At 44.0% G+C, this 14,221-nt stretch overlaps 1 protein-coding gene across 1 annotated transcript in view; it reads right to left on the minus strand.

The window, feature by feature from the left end:
* CTBP2 (C-terminal binding protein 2) overlaps positions 1-14,221 on the minus strand; it is a 132,814-nt gene that overhangs the window by 49,257 nt on the left and 69,336 nt on the right. The window contains exon 2 of the mRNA XM_030951585.1: positions 5,639-5,797. Coding sequence (XP_030807445.1) covers positions 5,639-5,696 — 58 coding nt within the window. The 5' untranslated portion in view covers positions 5,697-5,797. The remainder of the gene's footprint in view (positions 1-5,638; positions 5,798-14,221) is intronic.

Consider the following 14,221-nt stretch of genomic DNA (forward strand, 5'->3'; position numbering starts at 1 on the left):
ATACTGCTTTTTCTCTAGGCTAAATGTGGTAAGCAACCCTTCCTTAAAAGCCTGATAGTTTATGTGCTTTGAGGTGGAAACGTAAAAAAAAGTATAAAAAGCTTTATTGTGGGGGGGAAATCCTTGTACTGTGTTTTATATTCATGGAACAAAGAAACTCAAATCCACTAGATAAAAAAGGTCTACATTTATTCTAAATAAGTCACTTTTACTCAGGACAAGCAGTTTCTTCTGTGTTTGATATAATCTTTAACTCATTGTTTCTCATCAAATGCCTAGCGGTGATAAGGATTTCCTGAGATAATAAGATTCCATTTCTAAGCAGTAAAAATAAGTATTATCAGATGCTACTCGGTGTGCAAATTTGCAAGAATGGAAGAAAATTTCTCCACCCAAATACCAAATGCTCTCATTTTGGCTACTGCTACATTATACAAAGCAGCAAGAATTGGAGGCAGCCACTTTCCAGAGCTGTGGTTTTAATGTGTATTTTCCCTTTTGGCTCCAGGAGCAAGGTTCCTCAATTTTTTATCATGAGTGGACTGTGGCTATTGAATGAGAGCCTATTCCACAGTCTGCTGTTAGTGGTGTGTGAGCCCAGACCTCAGGGACACATTGTTCAAATACTCCTGAAAAGCCAGAAATATCACAGGTCTTCAGGGGCACTTTTGTTGGGGATTAGTGTGGTTTTTTTTTTAACAACAAGAAAGTGCACAATAAGCAATAACTGACATAGTGATTAAGTCCACTTCTGTGGAGGATAAGCTGAAATAAAGAGGTAAAAAGTACCCAGGTAGGTATCAGAGTACCCACCATTACACAGTATATTTATTCAAATATCACTGGACACGGTCTGCACTAACTTCTGCCACAGGGGGAAGAGTGGAGTTCAAAATTTCTGTCCACCCTTGAGATGAATTAACCAGCCTAATGCAGCCACAGCAGAGATAACTTCAGTGATGTTGAAAACATCAATTCCTACAATTCCCTCTTCCACTTCATAGCATCACTGAGGTTGGAAAAGACCTCTGAGACCATAAATCCAAGCTGTGACCAATCCCCAGGATGGGGACTCCTAACCTCCCTGGGCAGCCCCTTCACCCACCCTATAATTCCATGATCCCAGCTGGACAGTGTGTCATGGAAAGGTGCCTATTCAAGGTTTGCAACACAAATCATTGCATCAAGGACTCAGACCCACCCAAGAGGCTTCAGTAACCATGGTGGGGTCACATTCCCACAGGGAAACAAGGATTTGAGGAGAGTCACGGCCACACACAGATACTACAGTGGCTGGAAGGTAAATCCATGAGCAATTCCCACAGGAAGTATCACCACAGAAGCCTCAGCTGAAGAGGATGCCAGGGTGCCACTCAGAATGTAAGGCAGTAAGTCAAAAAGCCTGAGACTTGCGCATTAAGCACTGAAAAGTATTATGTGACTGTGCTGGCATTTATCAGCCATCAGACATATCAAAGGATCTGAAAGAAAACAAAGAATATGGATGGCTTGTCTGCCCTGCAAACAGCTCTATTTTGCAGAGTACAGACAACTTTGGTGGCACAAACTGACACGTAAGGACATGATTTCCCACTGGATAATGGCAAATCCTGGAGCAAAAACTGTCAGAAAATGTCTGGCTTTGCTTAGCCTTGCTATTATTTTTTTCACTTTGCTTCTTGCTCATCTCAGGGCTGCCACTTTTGGGGCATGTGTTGAAGGCTGAACTGACTCATATATGTTAGTGCAAACTCTGACGTCTAAAGCCAGGCTTTCCCATTCCATGGCACTGGTGTTGAAGACAGGCTAGCAGAGCTGCAGGGGTCTGGGGCAGAGGCAGCACTTGGGATCATCATCCAGGGGTGTTGGGAAACCCATGTTCTACTCACAGACAAGATGCTGCCATCCTGCATCCAGGATGTGCCACCACTGCTGCCTTTCGACACTCAAAAAGGAAATGACACAGTGCCAGAGCACCTTCTCCCCTGCCTGCTCCCAGAGACACAACCAGCAGCTGTGCATGGGCTGCTCTCACTCCCTGCTTACCTCCTGGTGCTGTTTAATATTTGTTTAACCACATTGACAGAAGCACAGGATAAAGATCAGCTGAGCAAGCAGCAAAAATGATGCTGCAAGCTATTTCCTTGCCCAAGAATGCTGTGTGTGAGCAGTGGAGTCCCATGGGAGGGATGGATGCCATGCACCAGGAGTGCCGTGGTCTTCTGCGTGTGGGGTTTCTTGGGGGCACTGTCAGACACCCTGTTCTGCCACAGGTAGCAAAGAAAAATTACATCTTATCTCTTTGTTGTTGTTTCCTAAATGAAACATGGGTGAGCTTCTGCCCTGAGAGCTTCTGCTGCCATTTCTCTGAAAGGCTGGAAACTGCAGGTTTGGGAAGGAGCCCGCTCCTACACACAGCAACCTGGCTGCAAAATTCAGGCCCTTTTTATCCCAGGCAGAGCAGGCAGGTCTGGCAGCTCCACATCCATGGCTGCAGGACTGTGCCTCAGCTTTGTTTCACACAGAGCAAAGCCAACATCCCTCCCTCTCCATCTCCCACCCCAACACGGCTCCACAGTTTTTACTGGAACTCCTTATTTTTTTTACATTCACCCTGAGGTAAAAACCCATCATGGAAAGAAAATTTCAGCTCAAACAAATGTTAAATGTGGCAAAATCACCAGCTCATGGGAACAGGACCCAAAAGAAGGGCTGCTGGACAAGTCTGACTCCTCACAGCACCAGCGGCTCCACCTCTAAAGCATACTTTGACCCACTATGGAATAAGACACAATTCCACAAACAGGAATTATGTAAACCACTCTGCATATATTATTTGCAAAAGCCCCAGCCATTCAATGGGTCCATCCCACCACCCATATGGATCCAATTACAGAAGAGGCACCCAAAGTCTCTGGGACAAGCAGAAGAGAAAGAAATGGGTAAGCCAAGACCACTGTGAGCACAGTCCAACTTCATTTGGATGGGCATCACCAACCCACTTAATTGCTGACAGACTATTCAAAGTGTCTTTGCTGCAGGCTGCTGCCCTGAAATTCCTTTATTCCCCCAAGTCTGGACTTTTATCCCACCCATATTCCTCCACAGATCAAAATCTGTGACCTGGTCAAAAAGCTCACATGTTCAAACCAGCCTGCTCAGAGCAAAAAGTAATACTGTCACACAAAGATGTCATAAATAAATATTTAAAAAAACAAAACCAGAGGAGCTGGTGAAGCTGAGCCATGAACTGAGACTGCACAGCTCCTCTCTTTGGAATACTCATAAACCTGCCTGTAAAGGCTGTGGACTGGCTTTTTAAACTATACCACCTCCTTGTATGGCTTGGGTTATGTTTCCACGCCAGATGTACATTTAACAGAGTAATACAAACACTGCAACTCCTTAATAAACTCTTTTAATGCCCCGACAGTTTGTAAGGCATTTCCCTCAACATGTGTCGGGTTATGGTTTCAGCAAGCCTGCAGGAAGAAGAAGAATCTGTCTGGCAGTTTGGACAGTGATTACAACATGTAGCCCGAGGATATTTCACCTCCAGACCTGCCACCATCCTGCTGCATGGAATGAAGTCCACTCCCAGCAAACTCTGCAAGGCTTTGTGTGGGGAATAGTAAAAGGGATGGTATATGCAACTTCAGGAAAAGCACAGAAATCCACCTCTGTGCTGCCAGACATTTAGTCTTTCATCAGGTAAATGCAGCTTTGTATGCCATTCACATTTAAAGGGAAAAGCCTCTTAAGTGCTTCCACAGAACAGGAAATCGTTAAAAGCAGCTATTTTGGACCACATTGCCCTAAGCTTGATGGAGCAATAGATTCTTCTCACTGAACACAATTCTGTTTGCAAAGACTCCTCTATCTGCTGAACTAGTTCCCTAATTTCTCATCATCTTTCACTGATTATTCAATATACCTTTCCAGAAAAATGATCATTTTTTTTTCAAAGTGTGTTTTTACAGCAGCTGGGATGGCCCCTTTCAGTGCTTTTCTATGCTATAATCCAAGATTAGGAGCCTATAGTAAAAATAGCCATCAAAGAGGCCAGTAGAGTATTCAGCTGTCCTACAAATCTAGTATTTTGGCAAATCCAAAGCTTTTTGCATTTCTCAAGGTAAGTTTTACAATGCTTCTCACACTCAGCCCTTGTCTGTTGCTTCCAAATACAACACAGCAGAGTCTCCCATCATTTCCATCAAATTACAAACCCAGTGGCAAATGACAAAGTATACTTTAAAAAGTTATGTCTCCTGCACATTTACAGATTAGAAAATAATATCTTTTGACCAAGAAAGAAGGAAAAAAAAGCTCATATATCAGAGAAAAAATAATCTAAACTTCAATCACATCTAAAGCTCCGTTAGCAGGTTTGTCGTACGATCCTTTTGAATTTCTTGTACACTCAGCAACTAGATCTGATGGTAAACATCAAACCAGAAAGGCAGCTTTTGAAAATCCAGGCTCAGCTGATAGAACTCTTTTAAGTCAAGTTCAAAGTAAGTTTTGAAGATGAGATAGTGTGCTACACCTGAGCGTTTATGACATTCAGTAGGAGAAAGAGGCAACTCCACACTGCAGCATACCCTGGATATGCAGCATACCCTCCTAACTCCTCTCCTCTGCTTTGTTTCCCCCTTTCCAAAATTAACAGAGCAAAGTTAAAAGAGATAAGTAACTTATGATGAGTTTAAAACAGCAGCAGTGTAGAGTAAGCAATATATAACACAGAAAAGTCAAGGCAAAATCTGCTCTTGTCCTACTTATCAGTGTTTCACACTGGAACCCCACAAAGCCCCACATACTTTGCTCAAATAGGTGCAGCACAACTCCCTTGTGAACTCTGTGCTTTCTTCCACCACCAAACCTTATTTCACCTCACTGGCATTTAAGTAGTACTGCAAATTGTTACCCTGCAGGCCACTATCCATCTCCTTAAGAGCAGCTGAACACTGGAACTCCTGAAGAGATGTGAGATATTCCTCCTAAAATAACACTCTGCTCTGTACTTGTTACTGATGGCAGAACTTGCATGAGAGCTGGAGAATTATTGGAGTGTAAACCAAAAAGTCAGAGCTTGTTTGCCATTGCTTGATTTTTGTCATAAGTAACTTAACATCATGTGAGATGCAATAGAAAATGTTTCCTAAAAACTTTTTCTGCTGGAAAATTACTCTAGAAGGTAAAAGTCACCTGCACTGAGACACTGTAACACACCATGAATGAAGAATTGCAGCAAACCTGCCTGACTCCCACACACTGACCAAATAAAAGCTGCTACAAAACAATGTGCTCAACACTGTAAGAACAACTCCTACATCTTCTATCCTTTTCTTACAGGATGACAGTAAATATGTTTTAAATTGGGACCGACCAAATTGTTTTAGTAGAAATTAGGATAAGAAGAGGTGACCTGGTAATTAAACAAAAATCTTATTCACAGGACTACACATGACTTCCAAGGGAGTAACCAGAGCAGTGTGAATGTATCTTGAGCCTATAGAGGGGACAGAGAATCCAGCCCTGGATTTGGATCTCTTTATGCCTAAGTACTGAAAGAAACAAGGAAAAATTAGATATCCTACCCTAATAATCTATCAGAAAAATGAAAGCACACTCTTACCTTCACAAATTCTGTCCAGTCGCTGCCGCTTGACTTTGTGTTTATCCACAAGTGCCATTCTTGATGGGATTTAGCAACTTTCTGACTCAAAAAGCACAGCAGTCCCCCGGGAGCTTAGGAGAACTCACAGGAATCGGCGTGCATACCGCCACTGTGGATCTGCAGAGAAAGGAGAGGATTCACAAGGTTTGTTCACTTCCCATCCCTGGAAGTGCTCAAGGCCAGGGTGGATGGGGCTCAAAACCTGGGATAGTGGAGGGTGTCCCTGCCCTCAGCAGGGGATGGAACAAATGGGCTTTAAGGCCCCTTCCAGCCCAAACCAGTGCCAGATTTCCAGCACACCAGGTGAGATCTGCCTGTGCCAACAGCAGAGCAGGTTTTGGAAAGGACAGCTCTGAGCTTGCACCCCACAAGTCACACATCTGGCACCCCAACTCAGTCTCTTTATCCTCCCTGAGATTCAGAAAACCAGCCGTGCACACAAGCACTGCCAAAGCACTGCATGGGCTTCCCAGTTTTATTTCTGACCGAAAAAATCTATTCCTAGTGGATAAAATCCATGAGGTTATTTTGTAGCCTCACAGATGCTGAAAGATTCTTAGAGAGTATATAAAACAGGGGAAGTAGTTCTTGCTCTGCCAGTACTCTCATACACAAAACACTTTCATGTTTAAACCTTGCCCTGTAAAAGTCATCAATGGACCTTGAATTTACAAGAAGACCTTGATGTATATTCCAGCTGTCACCACAGCCTGTCCTTGCCCTCATACTTGAAGGGCCAGCCTTAAACTTTGGGTGCTGTTTCTAGCGCACACATTTTCAATGCCAGGGAGATAAAATGATCCATGCAGCCACGTGTGTGGCTGATTGACAAGAAATGTTCTCCAAAGAGACAGCAGCTAAAGGTTTTCTGCATTTTGGTGGCACAGAGGAACACCCTTAATGGATACTCTGAGGTCTGACACGTTTTGCTCCTACAGAGAGCCAAAGGTTTGTTTAATCCCTGAACACTGACCTGACTCAGCTGCAGCCTCTGAATGTGCTGTTGAGGTACTTCTACCAGGTTTGATTTTTTTGATGTAAAACCCATGTGGGAGTTTTTCAAATCAAGTTCCACACGAATGAAGACATGGAAGAAGAGACCTCATGCTGACAACCGAATTCCAACAATCCAACATAACACGCGCTAATATTTTATGCGACTGCTGATTCAAAAATCCTCTTTTGTATTTTAAGGTGAAGACAGATGACCCTGGTAACAGCTACAAACATTCCCAAGGAGGGATCCTGCTCAAGAAAAAGGCCTTTGCACCCCCCCCCCCAAAGCCATCCACCACTCACTGCAAGGCGCCAAAAGAACAGAATTAGGAAATCTGTGATTTCTAGAGGCAAAGCAAAGCAGCACCACATTTTCAGAAGCTTTGCATGGAGAGGAGGGGAAGAGGAAGTTAGAAATGAGTGCAAGTACAGCAAGAAACCCTCTCCTGAGTGGCCATCTGTATCACCCTGTAAAGTCCCAACCTCTCCGCCTACATACAGTAGAGTGGTTTAAAGAAATTGAAAAAAATTCTGAAAAGCCAGCAGTAACCACAAACTTGGCACCATTCATTCAAACTGACCCCCAAACAGCTCCTCTCCAGCAGGTGAATTTTCGCACCGCAGCATTTGCAAACAAAATTTTTGTGACAAACCAAAAAAACCGTCTGGTTCATGAAATGCAGGACAGAAGAGAAGACACCACCCCAGAAAATCCAGAAGTTGACCTTGGGCAGTGTTTGTAACCTGGAGTTTTGCTTCCCCTCGTGTAGAGAAGCAATAGCAACACTTAACCCATCCTCTGGAACACCCTGGCAGGTTCACATATCCCAGTCAGGCATTTCTACTTTGCCTTTTATTCTCCTGCACCAGCACTGGCTCTCCGAAAAACACTCCAATAACTTCCCAGAAAACCCAGTTAACCAGTAGGCTGAGGATGAGAGGGGTAAAGGCTCTAACAAAGCTGCTGCACTCTGGGATGCCAATTTCATGGAGATTATTGTTATTATTATAAATGGTTATCAATTATGCATCACATTGATAGTTAATTTCCAAAAGGAAAAGCCTCGTGTCGGTACAGCTGAATTCCAACTAAGGATGATCGGCGATTTCCTGGTAGTTAATGGCCAATTTCCCAGCAGCACAACTGCAGCATAATCACTGAGATTTATAGCAATAATTAATTGATTTTTTTAAAACATAGGGATGCTAAAGAGCACGATTCCCACTCATATTAAAAATTAATGCAACATTCTAGAAGATGCAGAAAACTTCCATTCCGGAGGCAGAAGCTTGGTACAGTCAAAATATTTCATGCAACAAAAAGTAAACTGTTAGTGTAGCTAAAGCCCAAGTTGCTAGTGGCATTTCCATGATCAACATTTACAGGCACACACATGATTTTTTACCTCTATTACATCCCATTCCACTTTCAGGGAGAAATACCAGGTTATGAAAACAAAAATCACATCAGAAGAGAAAGTTTCCATTTTGTTCTGAAAACACTCAAATGGTTCATTATGTTGGGGCTGCAACTCCTTCCCCCTTTACTTCCCCAAACAAAACCAATTTGCAAAGTGTACTTAATTCTGACAGAGCGCATTTTCTGATGGACGATGGCGTCCATTAAAGTTTTTTTTTCCCCCCAGCCATCTCAATTCCCTGCATTACTCCCTGGAGGAAAACTTCCTACAAAAGAAACTAATAACAATCAGAGAAATTACTGCTCATCAGAGTCCCGCACAGCTTAATGTAATGCCCATGAATGAGCTCCTTCCTAATGACATGAACTGCCCCATCTTTGTCTGACAGGTGTCCTTGGTGGTACCAACCAGCAATAAAAGCCCAGCTCAGAAGACTTATTGAAAATGTGGCAGGAGCTGCTGAGCAGATTTGGCAGGGATGGATAAAATGGAGAAAAGCAGATGTTTGGGGCACAGAAACAAGAGGATATTCCTCAGCCTTTGCATGAGGCTGTAATTAAGAAAGCAGTTCTTCCATTTGTGGGATGGAAGATGCAATTAGCTGTGCACCCAACTTCAATCTATCCCCAATGGATTCTACAGCCACCCCAATCTCAAAACAATCCCAGGGCTAAATGTCCCCCACCATAAAATAAACACAATCAGACCTGGCAGAACAAAAATCATGGTCAGCAATTAAAAGACAAGAAAACCTCATTGTCTAAGGAAATTTGAGAGGAAGAGGCACACGCACAAAAATTGTACTTCATCCTCAGCAAGATTAGGAAACAAGCAAAGTGATTTACATATAGTAATTGCATGGCCTGTGTTAGCCTCCAACAGCGTCTTTCAAAATGTAAATTTTCTTGAAAACCCTTGGACACGATGATAGCCCATAGCTATTTATTTATTTAAGGCAGGAATTTACTTAAATACAACACTTTAGGAAAAATCCTCAATCCTGATGTAACACATTTAAATAGCTTCTAAATACAGCCCATTAAAGAGCACAATCCATGAGCCAGAAAATGAGAGCAGAGAAATCTGTATTAGGGCTTTTTTTATCCCAACTTTTGATGGAAAATGAAAAGAAATAAAGGTGATCTTCCAAAATAAGATGCACAATTAGATAAAAGTATGAGAAAAGTGATTTCATGAAGTACATCCTGTCTTCTAAGCTCTTTCTCAGCTTACTCTTTTGTATCATCTTTTTATGGCACACAAGGTAGGACAGGAGCATAAATATCAATCACAGAAGGGTTTGGGTTGGAAGAGACCTTAAAGATGAATCAGTGCCACCCCCTGCCACGGGCAGGGACACCTTCCACTATCCTGGGTTGCCCAACCTGGCCTTAGACACTTCCAGGGATGGAGCATCCTTAGATTCTCTGGGCAATCTGTGCCAGTGGGCAACATCTGTTTTAGGGCATCCATCACAGGCACTGCCACCAAACCACCCAGCAGCTGGCAGGTGATTGAGAAGTGCCCTTTCCAGTGCTCCAGACACAACATCTCACACATTCCCTGTCTGTGCACAGCCTTGGGAAAGCAGGATGGTGTTCCCTACACCCTGTTCTGTGACAAACCAACTGACTGCATTTTCTACCCTCTATGAAATACAGCAGCAACAAAGTGGAGTCTCTCTACTACAGAAAACTACCAGCTCCACAAATGGCCAAAGGTTCCATTTCCAAACAGCAAAGGACAAATTCCATCCTTCTTTCCTCACATCTACACTGGGTTTTCACATGTACAATTCCTTACTCTAACAAGTCCAAATGTTTTGATGGTACTGCAGGATATTTCCTGGGCGCTCAAGAAAAGAGAGATTTCTGGGGAAGGTTTTGTACTCATGATTACTGCAGAAAGTCACTCCTCTCAGCTGGAAGCAGAGCAGAACACCCAAGCAGAATTGTCGAAGTCAGTATCTGCTGATGACACAGGCAGCTCTCCCTGAATCCTCCTTTGTGTAAAGGCCCAGTTTTTCACAGCTCAATCACACTTGAATTGAGATTTGAAGGCAAGAGCAGCCCTCGGAGCTGTGAGCTGCTCCAGCCCTGCCTCAGCATCCCTGTGTACTCCCTGTCCTGAGCCCTGGCCATTCCCACTGCTCAGTGCTTCAGCTGCCTGGGGAGGGCAGGAGGGGCTGGGAAAACCAGAGCTCAGTGTAAGCAAGGCAAGGCAGGGAAAAGAAAGCAGGAGCCACGCAGAGATAATGACAGGGGAGGGAAGGGACAAAGGAGACGGCACAATGCAGGAGGAGCACTTGGAGAACACAGCCATCCCTCCTCGCAGCCAGCCCTCAGTGCAATGCCCCGCTCAGCCCCCATCACCTGCCTCTCCCTCCCTGACTGCAGGGGAGGAGGGAAGCACGGAAGGGAAGGGACGGACAGCCAGACAGCACGGTCCTTCTGGGGATGGTTTTTTGGGATATTGTTTTTTAAAGCACAATGAGACAACTCAGGAAGCTCACAGTGTTAAGACACCATTAAACCAAATAGCCCAGTAGGAACCAAAACCAGATTAAACATTTATACAAATAGTGAGAACAAACACGGAATTTCATTACCCAAAATAGGTTGGTGTTTTTTTGGTGGTTTTTTTTGGTTTTTTTTAATAATGCCTGAGAGATATAAACCCACTCACTTGGGAAGAGGAATCACAGAGTTTCTGTGTGGCCAGGGTTTGACTTCTCCCCCTCCACTAAACACTCAGCCATCATATGTGAAATAGGATGCTAGGGGGCATTTTTTTCTCTTTTTTTTTTTGGGACAACTAGCCTTGCTGTAAATCACACCTTGGGTTTGGCTGGGGTAGAGTTAATTTTCTTCATGGTAACTGGTGTGGGGTGCTGGTTTGGCTTTGCACTGGAAACAGGGTCCATAATCCAGGGATGTTTTTGCTATTGCTGAGCAGGGCTTACACAAAGTCAAGGCCTCTGCTTCTTGTACTGCCCTACCAGTGAGGGGGCTGGGGGGACACAGGGAGCTGGGAAGGGACTCAGCCAGGACAGCTGATCCCAGGTGACCCAGGGATATCCCAGACCATGAGGTGTCATGCTCAGCATGTGGAGTGGGGAAGAGGAAGGAAGAGGGGGATGTCTGGAGTGTTGGTGCTTGTCTTCCCAAGTCACGACTGTGCATGATGCAGCCCTGCTATCCTGGGCATGACTGAACACCTGCCTGCCCATGGGAAGTGGGGAGTGAATTCCCTGTTTTGCTTTGCTTGCATGCAGGGCTTTTGCTTTCCCTATTAAAGTGCCTTTACCACAATCCACGAGTTTTCTCACTCTTATGCTTCTGATTCTCTCTCCCATCCCTCGGGAGGGAGTGAATGACTGCATGGGACTGAGCTGCCAGCTGGGATTAAACCTCAACACCCTCCCAGCAGTCTGCAACCCCCCCAGACCATCATCACCCTCAAAACAGTGAGGGCAGGACTCCGGCTACAAAGCCATTATTAATTAGGTTTAATGTTTTTAGCAGTTATTATGATTTTGCTGCCATGGAGTGCTGGGTGATGTTCTGTGTTAAGGCTTCTCTGTGAGAATGCCTGGATGCTGCTGGGGGTGGCAGGAAGAAGAAGAATTATTTGTCCAGCTTCTTTTCCAGCCCAGAAACCTAACAACCAAAACCTCACCCTTCAACTGCCTGCCTGATGCCTTCCCAAAAAACCTGCTGGGGAAGGTGCACTCCCTGGATGCAGGGAAAACAGGGAGGCAGCAGGTTAAACGTGTTCATGGAGAGCCAGCACTCCCACGTGAGCACCTGCTGGTGCACACAAAGGACTCTTCCACTCCTCATCACACAGAAAAGGTGAATAACACCCTGTACGAGTCTTGTGCTGAAGAAGTGGTAACAATTTTGAGGAACCTGCTATTATATGAGTGAACAAAATGTACCATAATGGCATATGAGCCTGCACATCTGCTGCTAAATTAAACACGCTACATAATGATGCAGACCACATCTTAAAACACTGTGCAACGAGATACAGACTCTGCCAAAATAATGAGGCTTCAAAGATGACACAGAGAGCCTGATCCTGCATCCCTCACAGACCCTGAAAGACACAGTGATTATTCCTCAGCAGTTCTACTCCATCAAAGCTACTTGTTGACTCAGGAGGAGAAGAATCACAATTATATACAGGTGACTTTCAAAGGGAAAAAAAGACATATGGGTTTGTAGCATTTTTCTTCCTCTCCATCTTAATGATGTGTAAAGCACAAGAAAGGTTTTTGTTTGGAACTGGATTTTTAGAAAAGTTTCTGTAAGAATTGCGTGTCAGGCTACAAATTCCTCTCCAGACTGGGTTCTCAGCAGCCAGACAGATATTATGAAGATCAATTGAAATGACAGTATTGAAGTTGCCTCAATAGCCATGGTACAGAAAAGAGGGGAGTGAGACATCCCTTTTATTTTCAAATTCTTTTACCTATTTCAATTTTCAACATTAGCGATTTGCTCTTGACTTTGAGAAAAGAAGATCCAGACAATGCTCCCTTGTCAAGTAGTAACAGCCCTCCACAGATCCTCTGTGAGCTTTCAAGCAAAACGAGGAAATACCAGAACTGGCACTCCTTTCATTCCTAAAGCTGAAATACAAACAACCAACCCCAACAGACAGCAAGAAAATTGCTTTAAAGAAAATAACTGTCATCTCTCTTTCTGGCACCAGAAGTGAAGCGGGTCGATGCTCTGCCTACCCTGCACCATCAGCCTTCAGAGGCTGGTGGTGGGCAAAACAATAACCAGGAGCTGAACCCCAATTATCCACTTAGCTTTGAGAGTGCCTAATCTATTTGCTCATTAATCATGGGCCTCCTTCAACCTCTCTTATCTTGTTTTTCTAAGTATCTGATGCTGATAACATGCACACCGATCTTGCTGAAGTACGTAAAGGGCTGGAAAACTACCCTTAAGTTTTCAAATGAAACAAGAGGAGAAGATACATAAATAATTTTACATTCTCCAGGGATCCCTGCCATACTGGAAAATAAAATCTCATTCTACGTTTTACCAAAATTCCTTAAATTAGAAATTTTTGACTTGCACTAATCACAAAGATCAACGCTGGAGAAAGGCGAACCTTCACTGTTTGCACATCTGGATAAGCAAAAGCTCTCCTCTACTCAAGCCATTAATTGCTCCTGTACCAAAAGCAGCACAGCACATTAGAAATCCTGAGAAAAATGAGTATTTGCTGGTTTGTTGGATGAGTTATGCAGTTACTTGTCCATTAGAGGGCATTTTATACTGCGGAGTGAAGCGCTGGCAGCTTGGGAACAGCATCACTAACCCCATCTGGAGCTGCTGGAGAACAGTTTCTGTCGACTCTCATTTAGTAATTGCCACTTTTCAACCTTTCCATATGCTGCATATAGATGAGCAAACAAGAGCAAGGACAAGAAGAAAATAAGATGAAACAGCTATGAAAAAAGTCCTTCCTAAATAAACCCTTTGGTGTGCAGCTATTGTTGCTTCCAAGGTTTGGTTTTGTTCAGTTCACTTCTTGCCCCCCCAGCTATAACACAGCAAACTTCATCCTTTTCCCTCTGACAAATAGCACTTTATGTTTTAAATTGTGAACATGATTAACTGAGAACAACTGCAAACTGTGCCATGGCATCATTACCCATCACTGGAGCTAGATGGGAGAGCTCATCTATCTCTGGAGCTGAACAAAGGCAAATCCAGCTTGCTCAGTGCCAAGAGGCAGGACATGGCCACTTACCTTCAGATGTCTCCTTCTGGTGACTACTAATACTGCTAAATGTGAACTGTAAATTGCTTTCAGCTTCCGCTGGCTAGGGAACCACACAAAGCCACCCACTCCCCTGCTCCAGTGGTTTTCCTCTCCCCATATAAATGCAAATCAAATTAGGGAAGAGGCAGATATCTCACTATACATCTCCAGATATACGTATGTTTGTAATCAGGGTGGCCCAACTTCCTGAGTATGAGCTGCATACCAAAATCTCCATGGGGCCAAGAGCCACATGTACCAAGAGCCAACCTCTGCACCCCCTCCTGCCACACACATCACATGCCCCTGTGAATCCCTGTGTTTCTCCCATCCCCAT

The sequence above is a fragment of the Camarhynchus parvulus genome, chromosome 6, assembly GCF_901933205.1.
Source record: "Camarhynchus parvulus chromosome 6, STF_HiC, whole genome shotgun sequence".
Classification (NCBI taxonomy): Eukaryota; Metazoa; Chordata; class Aves; order Passeriformes; family Thraupidae; genus Camarhynchus; species Camarhynchus parvulus.